Source organism: Buteo buteo, chromosome 4 (genome assembly GCF_964188355.1).
Source record: "Buteo buteo chromosome 4, bButBut1.hap1.1, whole genome shotgun sequence".
NCBI lineage: Eukaryota > Metazoa > Chordata > Aves > Accipitriformes > Accipitridae > Buteo > Buteo buteo.
The window spans coordinates 64588959-64616001 of NC_134174.1; the positions used below are offsets into that span (position 1 = coordinate 64588959).

The following is a 27043-nucleotide window of genomic DNA, read 5'->3' on the forward strand; positions in this document are numbered from 1 at the left end:
AAAATAAAGAAGTAATTGCATTCACTATCTTTACCTGCTACGAAAACAACATGGGAACCAATATTCTGCTTTTAATAATTGTATTTTCAGTGGAAATCCACTGTCAGCATTCAATAACAGCTGTTGCTATCCAGAACAGAGCATCTCCTTTTTCCTGCTTTTTGATGCTCATAATAATGTAGTTTTCACAAACTGAAAATGCCTGACTAGAAGTGCCTAAAAGCAACTTAGAAAGTGGCCTCAAACACTTTGTAAGATGCTGTTCAAAGTAAGTAAGAAATACTTTTAAATATTTATCACTAGCACTACATCAAGAACTAAAGGACTAATAATTTTTCACCCATGGTATTTTTTATTCTGCCCCACATTCTCACAGTTGTTTATTCCAACATGTTTAGTTCCACTTTCTCAGTGTGGGCTCTAAGTAGTTAGTAAGAGTCTTCCAGATGAGGAAAGGTGAAAAAAGAATGCTTTTATGGAAGAAAGGAACAAAAGAAAAAAACAAAAAAAGGGGGGGGGGAGGCAGAGCAGCAAGCTGTTAGGGACACTGCAATCCTGAATATAGCATATGACTTATCAGATCCACAAAACAGGCAGCCAACCTTCTAGTCAAAACACATTTCATAAAATATATGTAGAGAGATAAGGACTTTTTGCGCTAGTTACAACTTGAAGGAATATTAAAGCGATTTGATTTTCAGAAGCATTTAACACATGTACTCCAAGTCAATCATTCAAAATACTTTTGGAAGCCTTAAGCCACTTTAAAAGACTTCTCAAAATCCCTTTGGGTTTTAATGCCAAAACTCCAACATAATTCAGAGTAGTCTTTTTCCCTCAGTCACTAACCCAAACCATTAGAAGGAACACATGCATTAAGTTCAGAGCTCTGAACAAATGAATGTTCAATTTTAGTTGCTGATGCTAATGCAGAGGAGTATCCTGGCCAGTGGGGAAGTCTGGTGAAGGAATGGAAGGAAGCAAGAAAGGAGGCAGTTAAAAGTGATGTTACCAAGACTTACAGAAAAAGAGGGATTTTTCCCCTCCACTTCTGTAACTTATAATTTTCAGGGCTTCATTATTTTTCTTGTATGTTTTTGTCATTGTTTATTGTTTTGCTGTTTGTTTTTAGCAGTCTTGTCAAAAAAGCAAAACCACTGTGTTGCCAAAACTTTTATTGCTTTCTTAGAGTAGATAATGGTTTTTCGACCCAGGTATTTCAATTCTTTATTCCCAAATGGCATTGCAAGCAACAACTTGGCACTCTGTAACAAGTACCGACTTTTCAGAATATTTAGTTGACTAATTATGTCCTGTTTATAGAAAAAAATAGTTTTGTACTAATTTGAATGCATATTTATTCCTATAAACTGACAAAATTAATCCTGGAAAAGCCACTAATACAAGTGCTAACAGACTTGAGCAGAGCAACTCCAGTCCTCCAAACTACTCTCAGCTTATCTTTTCCCATTATGAAGGTAAATAGTAATACCAGTGAGAAAAGCAGGCTGACAGCTGGTAGCAACTTCAATACATGCTGAATAAAAAGATCACGCACGGAGGTATAAAAATGTCAGCTCTTTTTGTGTGGAACTAGTGACACATTTTGGAAAGCTGTTTGCTGCTCAGTGGCATGTGCTTATCCTCCCCAAATCATAGATGATCACATTAAGTCACATCACATTAAGTCTCTTTCCCTCACACATTTCAGCTTACACAGCAAAAGCAAGCTTATTGAAAAGGTTAACTAAATTCCATGGTCAGAAACGGCAAAAGAGTCGGGACAAGTGAGGATGAGTCAGACCTTTGTGGATCCCATGGGCGTGGAAGTCCAGGCTACCACTGGATGCATTTCACTGCTGCAGGAGGAGTGATGCTGAAATTCCTGAAAGCAGCCAAAGAAATTGGCTCTCGAGTGCCATAAAATTCCAGGGGCACTGCTTACAACCACAGTCAGTCCGAGGCATTTAGTTTAAGAGTGATTAATCACAGTTGAATCAGCCTTTTGTTTCTTTTCTGACATTTCAGAACCCTTTCTAGTATTCCATCTATCTGAAGTCTGGCCATGCCTTGATACCGAAGGAGACTGTTTGAAATAATTCCATTTACTTTGGCCTGCATACAAGTCTGGATAAAGATTTCAGTCAAAACACCTCTTCACATCATAGAATGGTCTTAAAATGGTACACAGAGAAAACACAGCAAGAAGACATTAAATCTGTTACGCACTTCAAAGTACGCTGATAGTTATTTACGATAGTTATTTATGATAGTTATTTAGCAGAGTGGCTTCAGGGAAAGCAGATCATTGACCAGAACAAGTAACAATATGTGCTTCAATTGCAGTATTTGCATGCAAATATTGACACTGAAAAAAACTCAGAAAACCCAGAAATAAGGAAACTCACGTAGAAAACATCCCCAACAAATCCTTTCCAACAGAAGAACTTAGAGGAGAACTTGACTTAAGGTCAACAGCAGTCTGAATGGCAAATGCACGGCAGCAAGTACACGTGCTATTTACACCAGAAGCACAACCCCAAAATCTAGTTAGTGTCACCCACCACAAGACTCAAAATCAGTATCAAAAAACTGTAATGGAAAGAACAGAAAGGATCTCAAAGAGTTCAGTAGTGACTGGAAAATGTGAACTTAGTAACATAGAGCCATGGAGTAAAATTTTTTACTTGGAAAGATGCAGGATAAGCCAGAGTATCAGTACAGGAAAAAAAAATCCAAGATCCTCTCAAGCATCTCTCCGATATGCCTGTTCACTAAAGGTGGTTCTTTTATTTCTGTAACTCTATAAATATGTTTGTAAACAAACGTCTTTAACTGAAAAGCATTAAACAAGTACAGATACATTGCTTAAACACATGAGAAGCAAGCCTGAGACCAACATAATCCTAAAGTTAAATACTTTCTTAGACTTAAAATTTTATCACAGACTCCAAAATGCATTAGGAAAAAGACTTTGCATCTTGAGTCCTGGAAAATTTTCCAGAAGACTGTTTTCCAACATAAGAACTACCACATCTAACAGAGCCTGAAAAGTTTTACCACAAGGTCATGAATTTCTTCAGAGAACCATTCTAATCTTGTATTACCCTAACCTACCCAGAAAAAATGGAACAAAGCCATTGCTTAAGGTTTTTCATAGGATTTTTCCATATTAACATAGTTAATAGGACTACAGAAATCCTTTTGTCTCAATTTAATGTAGTTTTTATTTTACCAGTTCATAAATATTAACCCATACATGGGAACAAATCTAAGAGAAGCTGGGAACTAAAAAATAGCATAATATTGCAATATATTCCCTTCCCCCATCTTAAGTCATTTCACCAGTACTCCAGTGTTTTAAAATCCCATTGCAATCAAATGCAAGCTGTTTGGGAACAAAAGGAAAGGGAAGGGAACAGTGAGTCAAAAGGGAGCTTTATTTTTAAAAACTTCTGTAATTACGTCTGATCCATGTGGTAGATGATACTCTTTAACCATTTATCTTCCTGTCTGATAATCCAACTCTGTTACGGAGCCACAGGAATCCTGAGTTGGGGACCCTCTTCCAGGACACTCATGCCTCCAACCTTCCACTGGATTACATACTATTTATGCCCACAGTTGTATCATTCATGGAAATAGAATCCTTCAGATGAAAAGGTCACACACTGACCCCCAATAACGTATATTCTGCCAGTTCAGCCCCTGATCTGCTCAGTGGGGGCTAAAAATATTCAGCAGCTGCACAGCACAGTTGCACTGTGGGCAACTGGTGTGACGATCTGGCCATATCTGCCATGTCTGGCCATATGACTGCTCAAAGAAACTTTCCAGGATAAAGATATAGATAGCATTTTAAGAACTGCATAAAAAAAACAGAACAAGCATACTAGCAGCCATATTAAAAAATAAATACTTCAACAAAGTATTCTATCAATGCCTTGGACCTCTTTAGAGCATACAACATAACCAAGATGATGTGATGCAGAGGGGAGAAGCTGTTACTATATATCACCCAGTTACTGGTATTTATGTTCACCTATTACCAGTGCTTTAAAAAATGATGTTTGATGATTACTTGACATCCACAAAGTAGTTAGAATCCAGAAAAGAAGTCTACAATTTGCATTCCAAGAAAGTACCCAGGCAGAACAAGGCTTCAATTCTTGCTGTTGGACACCTATACCTTCAACTTAGGAGTCATGTATTTAAAACCGAAATGTCCAGCTATATCCTCATGTCCACAACAATAATGCATCAGTCTTGGATTGTAATACGAGTACAACAGTTCATTGCACAGATCCCCAATTACTCCAACCACATCTTGTACAGAAGACTGAGTTTTACTCCATGCAAAGTGGAACACTGTCAAACTCCTTAAATCAACATCATAAAGTCACTGTTCCTTATGCATCCCAATTCATCAGTTATCCCTCTTCAGTCAGCAGGAAGAGAGACATCTGTTTGGTACAAATCAGAAGTCAAGCTCAGGCATCTTTGCTACAAGTATTCTAGTACTGCATTTCCATCAAAAATCAAATGCAAATGCCAGCTTAGGCATTTCCACTGATCACAATCTGTGACCAGAAGACGGAAAATTTTCAAAGACTTCCAAGATCCTGTGACTTCACTGTAAGTAAGTATAGCATGCATGTGTTCTTCATAAGACACGGCTTATATAAAGAAGTGATACTGTGCCTAGCCTCCATTTCTAAACATCCTAGGACAAATAATTTGCAAAGAAAATTACAAGTAGAGGATAAAAAACAGTGGTTAGCTTTTCAGCTCCTTCCTTTTCTTTCCTTCATTTAATTTGCTTACCTGACATCAGTTTAACCAGTTACCTACAGCCTGTCATTCTTCCACACTAGTATCATTAAGGGAAGGGAGCCTCTAACATCTCTATTAAACTGTAATAAAGCAAAGTCTTCAACATGTAATGCCTCTAAGTTAACCAAGCATTACTGAAATTACTTAACCTGCAAAGTCAGTACTTACCACCCTACTTTACCACTACCAATAACTTCACAAGAGTAGTAGCATTACCCTGTCACATTTCAGAGCTTAGTTTTAAAAGTAGTTTCCAGTGTACTATTTCAGTGAGGGTAAAGTTGAACTACAGAATTAATGTCAACCTGATTTTCAATTGCGCTACATTTGGCCAATTCCAAAACAAATATACAGGGGAAAAGAAATATAAAATAAAATAAAAACCCTTGCAATTAATTTATTAAATTATTACTCTCCCAACACAGAACATTACTTACCTGCTATTGTGTGTGTTCTAAATATATGTGTATAGGCTTTCTTCTTCTCCCCATCCCCTGCCCTGGCAATTCTCATACTGGGCCACACTTAACTACCTAAGCACATTGACATGTATAGGTTTCTGGAAGACTAGAATGTATATTCTAACAAATCACAGTCATATCAGATAGTCATTAAGTATAAGCAAGGGAAGAAAAGGAGCTTCTGTGGAAAAAACCATAAAATTATACTCCCACTACAATTTATTAAATTTCCATTATTTGAGAATGAAAACTAGAAGCACTGTGAGATTTATATTCTTGATGAAATCATTTTCAAATAACAGCACAGGTCCAACAAAAGAGGTATCACATTATAATAAACAATACAAATGTATAATGGCTAAGGAGGTTAGCTCCCAGTTTTACAGCGTTTAATCTTCATATTTAAGTAGTATGCTGGCTACTTTAATACATTAACTCATGTATGAGCTTTGTTTAATCCATGCATACAAAGTTCAAGTTTTTACTAAAACTTACTACAAGCGGCTGAACCCAAAGTTTCTTAGCAATGCTATCTTTCAGAATTGGGACACTTTTTGTCCTTATAGTCAGATTTGTTTCTTTTCTGCTACCTGGCTCAAAATTGCTGCTAACCTAGCTTCTCGCTTGTTTCATGGGCAGAGCAAGTCCCTTATCGCTAACAAAAAAACAAAAAGGAAAAACCCAAGTACAGCCAAGACCACGAAGGCATGTTATCACTGCCTATAGTCACTAAGCAACAGTTCCACAAATATGCAAACCTAAAAAAGGGAGAATTTTAGTCTATTGGAAGATACACTATAAACATGAGATAGCCAGGTAACCAAATGACAAACTATTATCTGACAGCTTTGAAAACCTCTCCATGTGAAGTGCTTTTAAGCCAACTTGTAATAAATACCACATGCAGCTAAATTTAAAAAAAAAAAAAAAAAATCCTAAGCCAAGTTAAATAGTAACCAATGTTCAAATTTAACCATATAAAGTCTACATTAAAATCCAAAATGACAATTACAAAATATTATATTACTATGAACGCTGTCAAATGCTTTGAATAATAGTACACTAAGGAAATAAGTAAAAACACACTTTACCTTGTATCTCATTTTGGGGCATGAATGAATGTAGAAACCCATATAATAAAAACAGAGATCAGGAGCTTTTTCATGAAGTTGCCTAGTAAAAGCAATTTCCCTGTGAAAGGAAAGAAAAGACTAATTACTTTTGAATACAATTCTTACATTCATTTTACCTCTTCATATTGAAATATTTTACAGCTACCTGGCTCTTGACCTATTTAAAGGACTAGGCTTCTATCAAATAAAAAAATGAAGATAATAACCTCAAAACTAATACTTAAAGAAACCCAAAGACAATAAACTGAAAATGAATGCTTAAAACACAAGCAAACAAATCACCAAAATGCAAAACACCATGTCAGGCTTAAAAATACTTTCATTTTTGTGTTTTGTCCTGCCAATGGACTAACTTGAAACTCAAATAAAAGTGACTAAGAGCCTCTATTTAACAGGTTTCTTGTTAATATTCATGTACATTGGAATTCTACAGAAATCTGGCCCAGCTATTGTACACAGACTGGCAAACGTGGCTCAGGAAACAGGGTATTTTTAAAAAATAAGCTTCAAAGATAAGCCTCTTGTTTGTTCTATTATTTGTGTTCTAGCAATTTACATGTAAAAACATCCATCTTTATGCAACAAAAGGTATTTTTCACCCATCCCATGTTTGATTATATGATTTTCTCATTTATTCTGAAAAAGAAGTGTCAATATATTCCAAAATAAGTTTGCTTTTTATTATACTAGCACAAGGGAAGTAGTATTATTACAAAGATTCAGCCAGTATTTCCACTATAATGCTCATTTTTACAGTATTTGTAACTTTGCAGTTCACTTTTGTAACAAATTTGATAAAACATGTATGTTCGTTCTTACTTTCAATGTCGAAGGGATGAGAGGATTATGAGCACATGCATATAGGAAGCATGTACAAATAATGGGGTTTTTTTATCACTTAATATTAAGTTAGTAATAAGGATGTTTAAATGTACTGAAAACCTAACATTTCCTAACATTTCAGTTGCATGTAGTTTGCTGAGACCATCACGAGTTCATTATAACTCTGTATCTATACATACATCCATTCAAAAAGAGGAGAATGTCTAGAAATAAGTTACTCCATATCTGAAAATCCAGGTAAGTATAACAGATTCCAGAAGTGAGATTTATGTACTACCAAAAATGTACAAACATGCACTTCATATACATAATCTTTATGACATGGCATGAAATTAAACAAACTTACCCTTTCATGCAGATTATCCTGGACCTAATTAAACAAATGCCTTTCTGCAATTCAAAAAGCTGGAACACTACAGGGAAAAAACATTATCTTTGCATTTCAAAATCTCTTAAACACTCTTTCCAATTGGACTACACTATCTGATCTAATAAAACAAAATTACTCAAACTGAACAGAAAGTGAAGTAAATAGACCATGATGTAACGGGGTAAAAATTGGGCTGCAGCAGCAAGTCTTACTATGGGCAACAGAGCTTCGTGCAAGTGAATTAGTGCACATGATACTAAAGCTAGCTTGCTTGGAACTACTGCCACTGTCTTTGCATGTACTACAGTCTCCAGTGATATGCCTTTGGTAAGGACCCTTAACTCAAGTTCTAGCTCTATCTTCCATTTATCTATTCAGCCAACCCCACTCCAGGCAGAGTTTTATTGTGGGGATGCTAAAACTTCCTTCTCTTTCTGCTTTTCAGGAGTGTATGCTGTGATCCAAGGTAAGAGAATCCTCCAACTCCATCATTTTACACCAGGAGCAGCCATGAGGTGTCACCGTATGGCATAACAAACATCTACCTGCATTCTTTCTGCCTAAATCTTTCCTATGGAAAAGGGACTACAGACTTGCAATTACCTTATTGTAAAGTTTTCAGTTATGGTATGTATCTAAAGAGTTATAATGGCTGTTTGCACTTGGCAAGAGTAGCCAACTAGTGAGGAAGATATATATTCATTTCATAATACAAAATTCAGACTTAGTATTTCAGTGCTATATAACCCAATTCCAAAAGAAGTTCAAGTATTCATCCTCCTACTAAATAAAGGTTATGAATACTATGGTTGTCTACTATTCATGATTTTAGGTAGTAGGGGGAAGGTTTCACTTTTTCCTGCAAATAAGAATAAGAATCACTCAATATTTCTTCATGATTTTTTTTCCTTTGGTAAGACTGATATTTCACAAGTAGCAGCTTCCCCCCTCATTCTTTACTTACATGCCTACATATTTCAAGTGATCTTCAAATCCCATCCTTTCTACGACTCAGCATCAAAAATTCTCAAAGTATCATGAAGTGGAAGTGACAGCACTGCAATGCAGTTTAACCTCCTCAGAGTAAAATTGGCAACAGCTTTGAAGCTATCAGATTCCTTTGCAACATCCTAAATCCTCCCTAACTCTCAAGGTTTTTTTCCCACTTTTGACAGAAGGACAAGGTTGGCTCCCTCTAAGACTGTTGGGAACTCATTTTTATTGCCTTAAATGCTGCAGAATTTATAAGCTGCTTTTTCACTAGTTGAGCCATGCACGCATGTTGTGCCGACAAAGTTTTAAATTTATTATGTAGAAAATTTAAAATCAGTTCAAGAATTCATAAGCATGGATTATGTCAGTCTATCATTACATAAAGTAATGTGATATATACAAATACTAAAAAACAACTCTTAAGAGGACTTGGTATTTTATGTTATTGCTCACCTTGCATGAAAAATAATCAGTCTAATTTCAAGTATCTAGCATATGTAATAAAATATTTCTAAAAATCTAGACCACTAATAGACAGAAAAAAGATCAATTCTAAATCACAGGAGTTCCAACATTTTTTCTACATTTGTTAATTCTGATTAGTTTTATAAAATCGCCAGTGCCACTGAATGCCTCAGAAAAACAACAATTCAGACTCTTTTAGACAGAGACCACTGGAGATGCTACAGCAACAGCTACATTAATGCTCATGATGACTTTGAAGTTAGCCCTGATTTGCTCTGGAACTGGACCAGATGACAACCAGAGGTCCCTTCTGACCTAAATACTTCCATGATTCTACAGTTTCTCCATCATAAAGAACCATTCTAGAACAATGTGGGGAAAGCCAACAGGAAGGCAATGTTACCAGCTCTTATTAAAGGTGACATACTTGGAGAAATTGCACTTTAGGACTTAACTGATCTAAGAGCTTACCAGAGAGCGGGAGGAAGTCCTGCTCTCTCACTCCCTAGACATTCTCAGCTGCACACTGTGGCTCCAGCACAACTCTTGGACTAGCTCTGGTGTTAACAGGTTCTCCACTGAGCCAACTAAGCTCACTAACCAGGTTGCTAAAGCAAACAGTCTTCTGATCAGTAAATTAAACCAGCTAAATATATGGTTTCTAGAAGCCCAGCATATAGCAGAGATGGAGACGAGTTATTGCAGCACTTCATTTCAGCAGCAATAAACCATTAGACTGATGTCAGAAACTTAACAGTGAACTTTGTGGGAAAAACCCTTTGACATATGCATTTGAACAACTCATGTAAAGATTATGCAGAAATCACAAAATTCACCACTACAGAGAGAAGAATACACCCAAAAGGAGAATTAAAAAAGAAACAAAGAAAAAAAAAAGATTCTTAGGAAAACAAAAGATCCTAAAAATAGTGTTTGTGCTATACATATTTCAAAAGTCATGTGACATTTACCCATCCTGGTGGGTAATACTCAACGTTTAGCTAAGAAGCTCCACCTATAGAGAAGAGGTCTCTCAACAGGATGCCTTGGAGAAAGAAGAAAGATGAATCTCATGATTTAGCACTTCTTTCACATCTGAAGGTGTGTAGTGCAAATCTCAACAGGTAAAGACTTATTCTAGAACATCTCACACCCAGGGAAACTTGAAAATAGACATGTCTGGCATGAGGTTCAAACCCAGTTGCTTCATGAGAACCTCCCTGGGAATACCACATCTGTGACCAGCTTACTTCATGTTACAGAGAAGCAAAAAAGCTAAGAAAAAAATTGAGATGCACAAATATTTCCACTCATTTAGGGTTTTTTTTCCCTTATAATTATAATGCAACCATAAAATTGCTTAAGGAGGAAAAACAGTAACTTGCAATTTAGCGTGCAAGTCGTATTCACAGTGAAAAGCATTACTCACTATTCCTACTGTTTTGCAAGACTAGGTTCATAGTTAATTTAAGGCTTTAAAATTCATGGGATCACTCTCTCCATCAGGCTTGCTAAAGACAAAGATAATGAGATTAACATACCTGAAAAATATACTTAGTTCTAGTACAGCAGGAGACTACTAATTCAGAAGACAACGGCTTTTAGGTACTCTATTATTTATGATCTCAATGTGCATAAAACTATAAAAGTGATTAATTTCATTTGGTGACTGGGCTAAGAAATAGGCCAAAGGAAAAATTACATCTATTCAGACAAAGAAGGGGCTTTACCTGCTGAAACCAAGCAATACTAAATTATTTTCAGGGGCAATAAAAACTAGGCATTTAGTTTCTGAGTGGTTTTTAATCTTTAAAACTATTTAGCTAACTAGAATGATACATCCCTATTCAAGGATGACAACTAAAAATTTATTTGGAATGCAACCAACTGCAGAGAATTAAAAAAAAACCCAACGCAAATACTTTGCTAGAGATAGTGTTACCAGTATCTGTTTAGACTGGAAATAAAAGCTTAAGTTTAGGAACAAGTATCAATTCTTACTATTATGTCTAACCAGATAACAAAAATGTCCTCTTACCGTAATGCAGAGTAGACTCCCAAAGATAAGAAAGAATAGTCTGGATCATAGTACAGATAGACGGAGGACACACAGTAGGGCAGGATATCGATTACACCAACAGCAATTATCTTCCCATCCAGCCAATACTGCTGGTGGAAAGAACCATAGCCACATTCTGGTCCATTTGGTGCATTCTCTGCCTAAGCAAAAACAAAAGGGGGGTGTAATTGTCTGACAGATAGACTTTCAGTATAAAAACATTTTAGAAAGAATTTTAACAAAAAAGTAAATACTGTGAGAAATTACTCCTGCTATCTGTGTTTAGAAAATGAAAAAAATGAATTTGAGAACCAGGGAAAATAATGTTAGTTCACTGTATCATTTGTGATTTTGCTCTACTTATGAGCAGTAAACTCTACATATCACGCATCCCAAACATGAATCTGCAAATAGCCTCTGCCATCTAGTATTTATAGTACTGACATGATAAAACAACATGATTCATCAAGTTATTAATGTATTATTACATGCAAACAAATTCTGCAGATACTCTTTAATTTGACCTACTTTTCAACAAGAGATGAAGCCTGAAGACAGAGAGGTGAAACACAGACATTTCACTATACTGGTGCTTCCCAAAGCTGGCTGTGACTGCCTAGTTCCTCCAACACTTTCTGTCACTGCAAGGACCCTACCTCTTCTCTCCCCGATGCCCCCAAGCACTGGAAGCACTATGGCCACCAAAATTCAGTTTTTCAGAGTGGCCATTAAAGTTGCTTGAGAAAAGCATTTATTAAAGGACTGAATAGCTTACTCTTCATGTGCGGTTTACTCTTTATGACCAACGAAACACCTTTTATCTAAGAACCTGAAAATCTGTGTTGCAACAAAATCTGTGGAACATCTTTGTCAGCCCACATCAGAGCATCTTCTGCAAAAAACACTAAGGACCTCGCTATCGTTGTGCGCTGCAGTTTTGGACATGCAGTGAAGTATGTCTCCGGACGGCGTGAAGTACCTAGAGCCAGAAACTGATGCTTCAAATAAAGAAGAAAATGATCTCCTCATTTAAACTGTATTACACAACCAACCTTGGCATGCCATTTTCTCCCATGTCAAGTTTACTTTAATCCTGAATTCCACTCTGCTCAACTTAATTATCCATCTAGTCATGTTTTTCACTGCATTGCCAGATCTTCAGAAAGCTGCTTCTCACTCAATAAATCTGACAATATTGCCTACTATTACCAACTGGTTTGCATTACAACAACAGAAGGTGGGTTTAATCAAGTATTTTGATACAGTAGCGCAGACCGAAGAGATGATGGGCAGTAGAAGTTACTCTAATTGGTACCACATGTGTCAAAAGAAATCAATCACGTGAACAAAAACCATTTCAACTGACTTACCCAACCAATAAGGCCCAAAATAAAAGCTGTATAATAAAATGTTTGCATTTTTATATAGTTATATAGCATAAAAGTAGATATGGAGCTACAGATACTGTAAAAGTGAAACAATCAAACATTTGAGAGCTCAATCTGCAGTATACAAGGATATTAGACTCGGATACTAGCATAGTAAACTGGGTTTCTTCTCATTCAGGTAAAGCCTACTTATTCAGCAGTTATGGTTTCATACAATATCATCAACGTTTCAGCAGAGCCAAACAAAATCACATGGTCAGTAGTAAAACTTTTAAGCTGGGACACAGTCAAGTAAGAGAGTTTCTCTAAGGATTTCTCAGCACAGGTTAAGTTCTCTTCTCAGCTACCAGGGTGCAGCCAGTGACAGAAAAAATGAAACATCTCCTGCAAGCCAAGGGGAAATGTGATTGGTAATATAACACAGACCTGCTTAAATAAGTTTCCATTAAAACAGATTTTCTTTCTTTGTCAAAAACTCATCATATAGGATTTCATGAATGTTAAAAAAGATAGTCTAAGCCAACATGGAAAAGATTTTCACTCAAAGCAAAGTCCTCTGAAGTTAAATGAATGCTGTGTCTGTGTGTGACCCCAAACCTCTGAACAGCATTGCATGGGTTCGGTCACTGGACCTCTGCAAACTGAAGTATTAGCATCAGTTAAGAACTTCTAGTAAAGTATAAACTACAGTTATTTCACTAATGCAATTACAACAAAATGTCATGAACATAAAAGAGGCTATGTTCTGCAACAAACATAATAAGCACAGCACTGATTTCAGGCAAAACGTTCAGGGATCTCCATTACATTAAGCAAATAACATTTTTTAACAGAGTAACATTTTCCTCCTCCTTCAGAAGTTTTGATACAATGTAATCCTTTGTAATGCTTGCAAGTATGTTTTCTCCAACTTCTCAATGAATACTTGGCTCCTTTAACTTGGTTTCTCATGCACCATCCAGGCAGTTTGACATGAAACAGGTCTAGAATATGAAACATTTTCCTGAAGCAGGTTATACCATTTCACACTACTGACATGTCCACCTGGGACTGTGTTTGCCAAAGGTGATGTAAAATATACCAGTGACATCAGGTGAGCAAGCCCAACTGGAAAGGGCTTACCTTATCTACCCGAAATCACAACTTAGCCCTGGAATCAATCCAGAGGGATCAATTCATTTAAAATTAACAATTTACACTCAAAATTCAATACGATGAATTGTTATAATCTGATGATATTGAAACAATCAAAAAAATAAGAACTTAATCCAGGAAAAAAATTAAAACAAGTCATTTTCTCTCCAGTGTTTAGACTACAATACAGACAGATATACAATATATTCCATCACATGTGAATTCTGCCTGTCTTCATATTCTGCTAGCTAATGATTCTGTGAACACATTTGATTGCTCATATTTTATAAAGCATTATTAAAATTCAAATATTTAATAGCAACTGGTATTACATATTGCTCCAATTAGAACACCTCAATGTAGTAACTGCTTCTAATTGAACTTCAATGATGGGGAAAGTGCTCAATTTTCTTCAAAGCACGTTGGTCTTTCTCTTTACTTTTAAGAGATGTTTTACTACTTTATTACTACTATGGAAATTGCACTTGTTAACCCACATGCCAGATCAGTGTGCAACTGCAGAAGGCACTGCATACTTGCTTACCAAAAGTGAGTCCTGACTATACTAACTGCATGATTATTTTTCTCTGGAAGGTTTCATGAAATTTCCTATTTTGAACTTTTCCATTTTACCCTCCGCTGTGCATGGAGGGAGGAGGAAGATATGAAATCCATGCTATCCCTTACACAAAGAAGAAAAAAAAAAAAAAGCCAGGAAACCCCTGACTTCTACACTCCAGTGGAAATTATTTGCCGAATAAGTGAAGTGATTAATTCCAGCAGTTTCCTTCCCAAAGGCACACACATACACAACCTACCATATGGTAGATTTCTATCTCTTGGTTAGCAACATATTTCCTTTTCAGTACTACTTTCTCCTTTCATTAGGGATTAGTGGAGATGCTGTGAAAGCAGCCTACAACTATAGGCTCTGTCAGCAGAGAGGTAGCACTGCATGTTTTCATTTAAAAAAGCACCCTCACAGAAAAAAGGGCCAACAGCATCCTGGGCTGCACCAGGCAGAGCGCTGCCAGCAGGTCGAGGGAGGTGAGCTTTCCTCTGCTCAGCACTCGTCAGGCTGCATCGGCAGTGCTGGGTGCAGTGCTGGGCTTCCCAGTACGAGAAAAATACAGACTTACTGTGGCAAGTCCACTAGGGCCATAAAGATGATTAAGGGGCTTAAGCATCTGCTGTATAAGATGAGCTTGAGAAAGCTGGGACTCTTCAGCCTCCAGAACAGATGACGTGGGGAGGTTTTATCAATATGTAGAAAAATCTGATGGGAGGGAATGAAGATAAGGGAGCCAGATTCTTCTCAGTAGTTACCACTAACAGGACAAGAGGCAATGCATGCAAATTAAAAGACATGAAATTCAATCTGAACAGAAGGAAACAGGTTTTAACCAAGGTGGTCAAACAGCATCACGGGCTGGCCAGAGAGCCTGTGGAGTCTCCATCCCCAGAGATATTCAAAACCCATGGGCCTGGACAACCTGCTCTAGCCGACACTGCTCAAGCAGGGGGGTTGGACTAGGTGATCTCAAGAGGTCCCTTCCAACCTGAACAATTCTGTGATTCCGTATCAAAATAAAGTAAATCAACCCACTGCAACAAAATGTGAGACACTGTCTACAGAGTTAACATCTGTATCTTATTGGAAAAGTACAGTGTTTGAGCTATACTGTCAACTATTTAATCACGACAGTGATAGTAAGCTTAAAACGCTAAAAAGATTAGTGGAGCTGTGAAGATACAAAGGACTTCAGTAGCAAGAAACTTTGACTATCACCATGTAGACATCATGGTGATGTCTACACCACTATAAGTAAAAAAGCAATTTGCCAAGATCTCTAAACGAGATGAGTTTTGATTTAGTCCTGAACAGTGCATTGATTGTGACTAAAATACGACATTCACAGAAGGTGATCCTGGGAATTACAGACCTGGAACAGTAGCATTTGTTATTAGATCTCCTAAAAATTAACACATTTCAATAAACAAAATAATGCAGAGCAGAAGCTGCTGTGCTTTTCAAACAGCAAAGATCTAGATTCACAAATGTCTTTCAATTCTTTAGAATTCAAAAGCATCTCAATATAGATAACAGGAAACAAAGTGAGAACAAATGACCATTTACACAATGGCAAGCAGCTCACTTTCCATCACGCTGCATCTATTTTGTTCTCCATACTAGTAGGTGAATTACTGAAAAACTGAACAATGTTGCAGCAAACTGAGCTGATGAATTAAAAGTGTTCAGGATGGTTAAACAAGAGCTGAGCGTAAATAACTACAGAAAGATCCCATAACACCGAGTGATTAAAAAGGCAGAGGAAATATCAAATGTTCTTAAATGCATGGAACATAAATGCATGGGGGGAAAAATATTGCTATATACTCATCCAAAACAATGGGTATAAATTAGCAATTCTCTCAAAAAGATGCTTTTGAGAGCAGTTTTATGAAATCATCAATTTAATGCTTAGCATCAGTCAAGATGGAAAAAGACTAAAGAGCAATCAGAGAAGGATTTGAAAACAAAATCAAAACAAAATCGTCATTTGACTGCATAATGCCATGGCACATCCGAGTGCTGAGGCTCATTCCAACTGTTGTATCAAAACGACATGGAACAACTTGGGAAGGACAAACACAGAGAAGACTATTAGTGACGCCAACAGAACCACTGGCCCAGAGCAACCCCCTAACTCACTAAGCACCAAAAAACTAGGAATCACCCTGAGCAGTCAAGATTTTCCCTGTGCCCTTCTTCCATAAACACTCTCACCTTGGCAATAACAGGGTACCAGGCCACACTGGTTTTTCGCTAAAACTCCTGCATGCCAGTCTCCTATACTGAACCATCATAACTGAACCTCTCCAAACAAGGTAGCATTTGCACATGTGAAGTAGTAAAATGGCAAATGTCTAAAGGTAGTTTCTAGGACAAAAGGCTGATTAAATAAAAAAAAAAAAAAAAAACAAACAAACAGTTCTCTCTACATTATCCTGTTTACTGCTAGAAAATTTTCTGCTACTACATACTGTATCATTTTTTTAAACTATTCATTTTTTGTGCGAGAGCCCATACCCAAAACAGAAACTAAACAGAATAATAAAATGAGGAAATAAAAAAGACAAGAAGCGTTTGGGTGTTCATACTATTTGCAGCTAATAACAATATTAAAAATTCAACAAATTACAAATCAAAATCATGTAAGGTTTAAATTTCATTTTAAATTTTTTTTGTTCAAAAGAGTAAACAGACTACACACTACTAGATTTGCTTGTGGCAACTGTTTCAGAATAAAGAATTTCAAGAATCCCTTGGCCTCTGATATACAACCCCTTTTATTTAACTTCATCTAATTGAAGACATCTGTAGTGGTGCCACACAAAATTTAATTCAAGCTTCAAAATGTCAATAAAAAGTGTCTGTAAGAAACAATACTGGTATAAACCTGGCAGGGAAGTGTGCATCAACATCAACGTAGCCATACAAAATTAAGAATATAATGGCAGTCTGCTGCCTGAGTTGACGAGGTGATAAAAGCCCTTTTCCTATAAAGTCTAATGAGCTCTATTACTCTTCAGCTTTCAGGAATGTAAAGGCCAGTGGACTCAGCAGAGAAAAGCAACAAACTCTCCACACATGGATTCATTCAAACTGCAACATATCAAATTACTAGCGTAATTACTATAACCTGACAATTTCATTACAGTCACGCGGTACTTAACTCTTTAAGACTAACAAGAACGAAAGTGCAAGAAATTCGTAGCAGTTTGCTTACTTTAAATGAAGCAACAGCATCTCTCCTAAACTTTTAACTCAGACTGTAGTCAAATGCAAGTTTAGCAAGTTATTTAGTAATATATTCTTTTCTTTCACAGAAATAAATCAAGAACAGAAAAGACACAGCATTTTCTGCTACTGTCTCTTAACGCAGTGATATGAAATTCAGTGGTGGCTTATTATCCAGCTTATTATCCAGCAAAGGAGTCCTCAGACTCCTTTGAAAATACAGTGCTATCTTCCTTACCAGTCGGTGATGATGCAAATACTGTGACACCTATCTATACCACCGATACCATAACGGTTTGATGTCTATGTAGTGTGAAGAGGAAAGAATACATTAATTTCAAAACTAGCATCTAGAATGAATACATACCTCCAGAGGAGAATTACAGAGGAATCGTGTGAACTGCATCAAAGTAGATTTATCAGAAATATGTGCCCAAGAAGACAGTCCAAATATGCAAAGCAGAAAAAGAAGAAAAATATTAGCAGTACTTCAGGATACATTAACAATCAAATACACTCTTTCAAAACCATATATTTGAAAAACACTATCAGATTTTAAGAGTTAAAATAAAATTTCCACAAATCCCCACATTCTATTTAGAAGAGCAAATAGATACAATAATTAACTATACAAAGTACTTCCTTTCTATAAAATAGAAGATTTTTTAAAATGTGATATGAAAGAATTATCACCATCTAATACAGGTCTGCTTCTGCTGTCCTTTATTTTAAATTACACATTACCCTCCTCTGTGACTGCCTGCAACAGGGAGTCTTTTCCCACTGTTCCATTGGTACCTGCCCCATCATTAAGGGGGTTAGGGCCCTCATATCTCTTAATATAAATCGATTAAGTCTATTTACATTCAAAATCATAAACAAGCCCATTTTAATTATAAAGAAGAAGAAGAAAAAAAAAATCAACTTCCTGAAAGTGCAAGCATTTTCAAACCTAGATTCTTTACTCAATACAAAATGATGTGCTGCAATCAACCAAAAAGGGGAAGGTTTTAATGAGCTGGAGCTTGTTCAAGATTCTAAGAGTAATAAAATGTAATAATTATTTCTTTACCATCATTTACTTATTTGATACAAATACTTCCTTACTGGTGGATTCCACATTAAACATGTCACAAAGTTCTGGCATGTATTTAACCCTAAAACATTCCTTTGTTAAAAACGTAGCACGTGTTACATGGTTTAATTCCACCTCTTATTAAATCATCCAGCTATTACAAGTCAGCAGTTCCCAAACTGTAAAGTAATAGTAAAAAGCAACTTTTAATTAAAAGTTTGATAAAAAGAATATATATGGACACCTACAAAACATCATTGTTTTCAAGAATTCTATGGATTTCTGAGCTTAATTAAAGAAGATTATTCTATTTAAAGGGGAATACAAAAAATGGGTTGATTACTTGTCAGTTATCCCATTTTTCCCAAGGAAGGAGAGGAGAGGAAGGCAGGCAACAATAAAAAGTCCAATATTGTAAATTGCTGACTTAGGACAGAGTACCATATACAGCCTAAGTAATTAAAACTTTCTCTTTTCTTCAGAAGGTGCTATAAAGCACATTTTAGAAATAAAAAGCCTCTGGTAGATACATATACATATATTCATCTGCAAACGTTAACTGGACCATTCTCATTGTAGCTCAAAGTGAACACAACCTTAACCTTCTCTAAGATTGTGCCTCTAAGAAATTGTATCTGTTGATGCTAAAAGAATCAAGACTTTGCAGAAGCCATATTTCAGACTTTTCCCCCTCAAACACATAGCAGCAACTGATCTACAGATGAATGATAAACCTTTGGACACAGACTTTACGGAAGAACACTGAATTTCTGTAAGGTGCTGGTGAAGACAGGGGATTGTGCATTTTCTGTAATTAACCATTCAGATTTAGTCACAACCCCTCTAAATTACTCAGAGTTTGGAAAAACAAATGACTGCAATATATTAATTACATTTTAGAATTTTTATTGATTTGGTGGATAGGGAGAGAGAATGAGAAAAAAAAAGGTAATACTTAAAGAGGAAAAAAAGTAATTAAAAATTTGAATTATTACATTCCTATTAAAAAAAAAAAAAGGAACAGTTACAAATTCCTATACTGCGAGTGCATCAGTCCTTACAGCCAGTGATTTTAGAATGTGCAGGCTTCAGAAAAAATAAACCATGTGTTACTAATTTTCATGTCAGAAGACCCCCAATAGTTCTTAATCTGTAACTTTAGCTTTATAGTGCAAGTTAAACCCTATGGGTGAGAAAACTGAGCCAACAACACTTTTCAAATAGTTTTATCCATTCTCCAGGCTCTGCTGTACAATCCCTTGGCTTTGGGGGTGAGGGAGGACTTTTTAAGTCTACCTGAGCATAACTGCTGCTTGCTAGGGGATTACGTACTGTTACAGCTATCTATACTGCTGGCTGAAAAAAAATTCTTAACTGTACTTGAATTTGTATCACAATCTTCTGGGGGAAAAAATCATTGCAAGTCTTGTTACATATTTCACCTGTTGACTTGCTAAAGTTCTCAGGTTAGACAATTTTCTTAAGTCCTAGAAAACTTCAGAAGACTGTGAATCTTCTCTAAAGTCAATTAAGAAACAACTACCCCAAAACCCAACAATTTTTTGTTGTGGGTTTGTGGGGGGTTTTTTAAGGAAGAATTTAATTGGCACATAGAGCTGGAGAATTTAATACATATTTTAGATCCACTGACCTCTGCTGTTATCTTCTCAACCCTTACTCTCCCCTCCCACCCCTAAACCCACAGCACTTTCATCATCACCTAAGAATACACATAGTCTATACATTTATTTAAACTGAAGTAAATGTAAGATTCAGTTTCTAAATTAACAAACTCACTTAATACTGCAAGATTATTATGAGCACAATTCAAAACTGATTCAATAAACCATGAAAGAAGTACAGTCAAAAGCTGGTGTTGCATGTAAAATAACTCAATCTGTCACACAAGCACAATTAAAATTCCTTTCACAAAGTTATGCTTTTCTAATTTTAATTTCAAACTGAATTACATAAACTTTAGTCTTTTAAAAACTATATAAGATATACAAAATCCACAACATTTTTGCTTTGGTGCAAGCTAATTACAATTGCCAAAAAGAACCAACAGAACAATGGCAAATAAGTTCAAACATTATTAGTAATACTAAGAGAGGAACACATCACTGAGAATTAAATCAAAGGGGGGGAAAAGGCAGAAAAAAAAAGAAAGGAAGGTTTGTTTTAACTCAGAGCTACTCGCTCTAGTAAAAGCACATGCGCAGCTTTAAAAAACTGTAATAAAACTAGAGTGTTAAGACCTGCTTCCTTTTACAGGTGAGGGAAGATATTCAGATGCTAAACCTGAATGGGTTTCACCTGCTAGTTCAGTAACTTTCTGAAAGCAAGGGTTACTGATGTCACATGATGACATCATAGCCTTCTCAGGAAAAAACAGCTTTGAGCTGTCATGACCAGTAACTAAAATTATCTGAGGCCTTCAGTGCGAAGACATCACAGAAGGACATTCATTTCTAATTTTCCTTTTGACAGTATTGGAGTTTGCTCATATTTGTAATTCACTGTCAAGGAAAACAGAGTATTTGCCCTTTTCCTTTGAGTAAAGGAGGGGTGAGGAATGGATATGGGATTTGGGCCTTTGGTTGTTTTTTTTTTTTAATCTAATCTCTGAATGGGATTAAAATAAACCAACGTGTTGGTTATTGTTTTGGTTTTGTTTTTCATAAAGGTGCCAGGATTAATAATAAAATAATAAAAAAAAAAAGTTACGAGTTTCCATACAGAACCAAGTCATAAAACCTGCAGTTCCAGTTTAACACCCTCAGGTGTATCAAGCCGGTTTACTCTCTCTTCCTTCCCCTGTTTCCAAGATGAACATAATGAACGCTTCCTCTTCTTGGGAAATAAAAGTGGCCAAACAAATCTTAGTGTACCCACTAACAGAAACGAGCCATGAAAAGATTACATTCTTTGCACAGGGCTCCTGGCATCTTCCCTATATATTCATTTTATACAGAGTTTCTCCTCCTCAAGTAGGGCGATCTTTAGGTATTTTAGATACACAGGGAAAAACAAAGGGCTAAAATTGGGGTTTTCTTCTCTAGAACCTCCTTTCCAGGTCAAACTCTTTTTCTGTTTTATCCAGCTCCTCTCAGCTTCATGCAAACCCTGCAGGACATCCTGCCACCACCAAAGAAAGGAGTGATGTCTCCCTTTTGAGCTCCATTACTTTCAAGACATTGGCACTTCTTACAGGTTCACAATAAACAGGTTTTTGCTCTCAAACATTAACTCTTCCTTGTTCATCAACAAAAATTGTTTCTAAGGCAGTTCACTTTTTAAAGAACTTGGTCTGTAGCCATAAGCACACTTTGTTCTAGGACATGTGTTAGGATTTATTTTGTGCATTGGGCTGCCATATTTTAATTGAAATAATCTTCTCTAGCCAAAATAGACTAGAATCAATATTAACCAGAAAGTTGTGGAGTGAAAAAAGTAAAAAATAAACAATTAAAAAGTAGTCAAACTTTTCAGTAAGACTAGAAGCAGCTGTTAAATGACCCCCCCCCCCCAAAAAAAAACCCAAACAAACAAACAAAACAATAAAAAGAAACTATCTAGGAAAACAGATTGAAATTAAGCTGGAAAATGAACAAAATTCTGTAACTTTTTGTAAAAATCGGGGAAAATGGGACAAAATGTAGCATGTTTACAAGGAAAGATGGTGCCAAACTATCCCACTAACCTTGAAGCGGGCAATATACTACAGCTAAGTTAGCAGAGGAATCAGACACTTATTCTAGGGCTGGTTCTAATAGCATTTTCAACAGTGACTTACAAAAATATAAGAATGCTAACAAAACACAGTTTCAGAGATATCCACAGACTCAAAGGTGAAGAAAGAGCCTTCAAAACATAGTACATAAGGAAAGAGGGGATTTAAAGTTTAAATGTATGTCTCAAATGTAGTTTTCAGTGCAAGAATTGGACTAACAAAATAGAAATAACTGCTAATGGGACAGAATGTACATTTCAGAATTAGAATTTCAATTCCCTTACTGAGTGACAAAAGTCACTGTGGCTTTGTCTGCTCAGAAGAAATTACTCTCATAATAATGGAGATTTGTCAGTCTTACAGTAAAGTTTTTTTAATTTTATATGGATTTACATAGAAAACTCAATATCAAAATCAGGAAGAACAATGTAAACTGTGATGCAAAAAGAATTTGAACTGAAATAATATGACTATGGACAAGTTACTTAATTGTCTGGATGCCTAAATTCTTTGGCTTACAGGCACTTCGAGAATAAAATCCATGATTCCATGGCACTACAGTCACAAGAGCCACACAAGTAAGCAGAAGGAATCAGGCTGATAGAGAAGTACTCATTCCAAGTCTTTAAGTCAGCGTTATCAGAGACCTGAAATGCAAACTCGTTGCAGTGAGACGTTCTGTCGCGGCAGCAGTCAACCACGAAGAGTCAATCATCAGATTAGCGCTGCCATCAACCAAAATGATAAAAGAACTAATTCAAGAGCATTCAAAAAACGTATGGCTGCCAAGCAAGCTACAGAAGGTTAAAAATAACCACAAAGGCTATTGATTTTTTTAAGCGTTCTCTCACTAGAAAATAAAAAAAGAAAGAGGAAACTAGGTTAGAGAGACAGACCTAAAAGTTTGCAACTGGCTGCTGATACCAGCTTTTCCAATCAGAACACGCTCCTTTGCACTTCCCAGACTACTCAGTTTTCTATATTAGTTCAAGTGGATTTCTGGGAGGCAATTTCAAAAAAAAAAAAAAAAAAAGGAAAGAAAAAAAGCACTGTACCTATTTCAGTAATTTTTTGCACCTTTTCAAACAGTGTATCTTTTGTGAGTTGTGAAATTCTTTTCTTCCAAGACAAATATTTAGTTAAGCACAAAGCAAAGAGAGGGTCCAGCTAGCTTTGCTAAGGAAAAGGAGACACACACTATTTTTCTACAAGTTTGTGATTATAAAACACTCATGAAAAGTTAAATAAAACATTTGCTTCAGAAGGTCTAAACAGCAATAAACTGTTCACTCCTGCTCTTTCTGGAAACTACTGTAGAATTTTTATGATCTTTTATGGAAATGTTTTTTAACTTGTGTAGCTGCCACATAGCTTGTTTCAGTTACACTTCAGCTGTGTTTCTTAAAGACAAATACTACTGTAAAAAGACTTAAAGCCTAAAAATCACATTAATGGACTAGGTGTATTGTATCAGTGTTTTAAACCACCCAGATCAATCACAAAGTTCCCTAGAGAAGAGGCAGGAAGAAAAAAAAATGCTTAATTTCAAATTTTTACATGACAATATGTTATATGTAAAACTCCATTTGGAATGATAGGCACTAATGTGAGTGTGTCTATAAAATATGCTGACAGCTTCTATAATTGACTTCTGGAAGCATTTTAAAAAAAAGACAACATTGGGTCAGAAATGCAATGCCTCTGGTGAGATGATACTTCATTACAAAGAGCTGCTAGAGATATCCCCTATTCTATCTAAATTAGCCATTGATTAGATCACTGGGATCAAAAAATTTCCTTCTTGGGATGAAAGGGCCAAGAAGAAATGTTCTCACTGTATTCATTTCATTTAAAATCTGCCTCCAGAGCTACACAGTTCCACATCTGTATCTATCACTTAAATACCAAGAAATACATTCTGACACTTCGTATAAAACACAAAAGACATGCAGGTGGCAATATGTACCGAAACATTTACATACATATTTCCACATACTTTGTTAATCATCCTGAAGCTGGGATAGAGTTAGATCATAGCATCTTCCAGGTGATTTGTGTTCTGCAAAGTCCTCCCTGCTTTTCTGACACAGAAACACAGGTATTTCTGCTGTCCATGTACAGTACTTCCATAAAGCACCAGAAGAAATGCATAGAATGTGACAAACATTAAAACAGATTCTTCCCTTGCACATTTTCACAACTTCCAAAAATGAGTAGTTCAGGGACTTGGCCAATTCAAGATTAGCCTTTGATAAACTTCTCCAATAGGCAGATACACCTATTTTCCATGATTATATCTTACCTCATTCAGAAGCTATTTATACTTTACCACTTAATAATCTGTGGAGGTTCCCCCTAATTCCTCTGATTTTTTCCAACAACTCTTTTTAAGATAAGAGTACATATATTACTAAAACAGTGGATGACTATGCATTTACATAGTAGCTTAATAAGGGTTTGTATTCCCACAGAGAAAAACTGAAAAATCAGTTCTTCTACAGCACTGTTTAAGTGCAAGTATTATGAAGCAACCTTTAATTAGAAGATCGTTTGCTATGTTTTTCCTCGGGACACCAGTTCAATTCAATAAAAACATGCTGACATAAATATTCTTAGGTGCCAACAACTTTGCATAACTTCAGTACTTGACTGCACTCCGAAGCAGAGACAGCCAGGTCAGTTTTGAAGCTGAAATCCTGTAGCAATCAACCAAAGGTTTTTGTGGGAGTTCAGGAGATTTCCAAGGGTAGTTCAATTTATACCACGCAAACTAAGAGAAAAGGGGATAATCAATAGTTTAAAAGCCTATGCAGAAAATAGTTGTAGCTTTTATGTCAAGATAAAAACAGATTTGAGAACTTTTCATATGTAAGCTAAACTGGTTTTAATTCCAGGAGCAAGGGGATACTCAAAACTGTTCCTAGAATATTAAATTATTTGGCAGATAGCAAATATACTTCTACCTCACCAAATCCCCTACTCACCAATGAGAGTGGCACTGAAGATTGTGATGATGCTTCCACAGAAAAGGCAAGTTTCATCACCACAGCGGTAACACCAACTCTGGGACTTGGAAGAAGTTTATTCCACTATGAAATTTCTACCTTGCTTTTTATTAGAACAAACAGAAGTCACCACCTCAATCAGGAATCAGTACTGCATCACCAAAATGTATCACAGGACTCTCCCCAGCAAAATCTCAAACTAAATTATATTTAATGAACACACACTATTATTAGTGCAACTGCAGTCTCCATCAGAGATGCAGAAGGAGAGGAGAAAGTAAGGAGGAAAAGGCAAAATTCAAAAAGACCCACCATCTTGAAGGGCACTGAAACACCAGTTGCCACTGGTCTCAAACTGGCACTAACCAGAGAGTGCCTAGAAGTTCAAAGTAATCTTTGGTGTTAAGTATTCCATGGATTCCCTGTCCTGGAAATCATCTACTCCCCCTTCTCACATAAAATCCTGATGAAAAGATGTATATACATTACATAGGTGCAAAAAGAGGGCCTTCTTTCACACTCATGGAGCAATATTTGGCTTCATGGTTCACATATCTTTTGTTAATATTGTGAACTGTTTTATAACTTTCCACATTAGTGTTATTTTCAAAGAATAACCAAAATTCTAAATCTATTCCTAAAATTGCCTTTTAATGTAATAACATTAATATTAAACTAGTCTAGCAGCTAATATAGGCAGACAGTATATTGTAATGCCAACAACCTAAGAATATATTCCAAAAAGAAGTTGTTAATACGTCCCATAACAACTTTTGTTGGATTCTGAATTTAAATATAGGCAGGTTTCTCAATATGAAGTGTTCGGCCAAATATAAAATTAAATACTTTTCCTAAACTAGAAACTTTCCAAACACAAAAGTGTACAGGACTCTCCCTGAAAAGGTGGTTCATCCACTATACACAGATATATTAGCTTGCACAGATTAAAAGTTAAATTTAATTTTTAGATGCAAAAAAATTCCTGGATGTTTGCCAGTTTAAAGCCCAAAGCAGACTTGTTACTACCCTGATAAAAAGCCTTGTGTATAGAACAGAATTTCATTCTACCTTTACTTAAAGAACTGCTTGGCTCCATAATGTCTGTATGATATATTAAAAAGTCTGAAGAAGAGGAAGAAGAAAAAGTTTGAGGTCTTTCAAACAGCATTCTCCAAACTTCCTCTCAAATGCTTGCATCAGTTTTACCCTACTTGGTATCTTCTGTTGTTAAAACTGACTCAGATAATTCTCCTCCCACAGATTCGGTATAGAAATAAAAAAAAAAATTAAAAAAAAGAAAAAAGGCTTCTCATCTACACCAAAATACATTCTGTGTAAAGTATTCTTCAGTTTACGTCCTGCAGGAATCAAATACAAAATGCTTTTGATTGAAATGACTGAGCTTTACTGCCTAATAACTGTGAATAGAAAGACCTTCTTAGCCAGATAGTCACATGAACACACAAGATAAAATACTAGTGCTAAAGAAGGACCTGAATTAAAGGCCATCAGCATCAGACTGAGTTTTTACATTTACTAGAAGCTTCAGAGAAGGTCTTATGTCTCCCCAGGAATATTATACTAAGCCTACACAAACATGATGCCAGAGAGAGAAGATAAAGGCAGAGCAGAGAAACACCTATGGCAAGTAACAAGGAAAAAGAGGAGGATAAAAATCCATTAAATTATTAGCAGTATGAACAGAAATCCATCTCCTTCCTATTCAACTGCAATTCCCATGATAGACTT

The 27043-nt window shown here is 36.1% G+C and overlaps 1 protein-coding gene across 5 annotated transcripts in view; it reads right to left on the reverse strand.

Annotated features, from left to right (window-relative positions):
* ATE1 (arginyltransferase 1) overlaps positions 1-27043 on the reverse strand; it is an 84667-nt gene that overhangs the window by 43101 nt on the left and 14523 nt on the right. For all 5 annotated transcript variants that reach the window (XM_075026539.1, XM_075026537.1, XM_075026538.1 and 2 more), the window contains 3 exons: positions 17849-17881; positions 11137-11318; positions 6386-6485 (listed from right to left, as the gene is read on the reverse strand). In XM_075026539.1, the coding sequence (XP_074882640.1) occupies positions 6386-6485; positions 11137-11318; positions 17849-17881 (315 nt within the window). The remainder of the gene's footprint in view (positions 1-6385; positions 6486-11136; positions 11319-17848; positions 17882-27043) is intronic.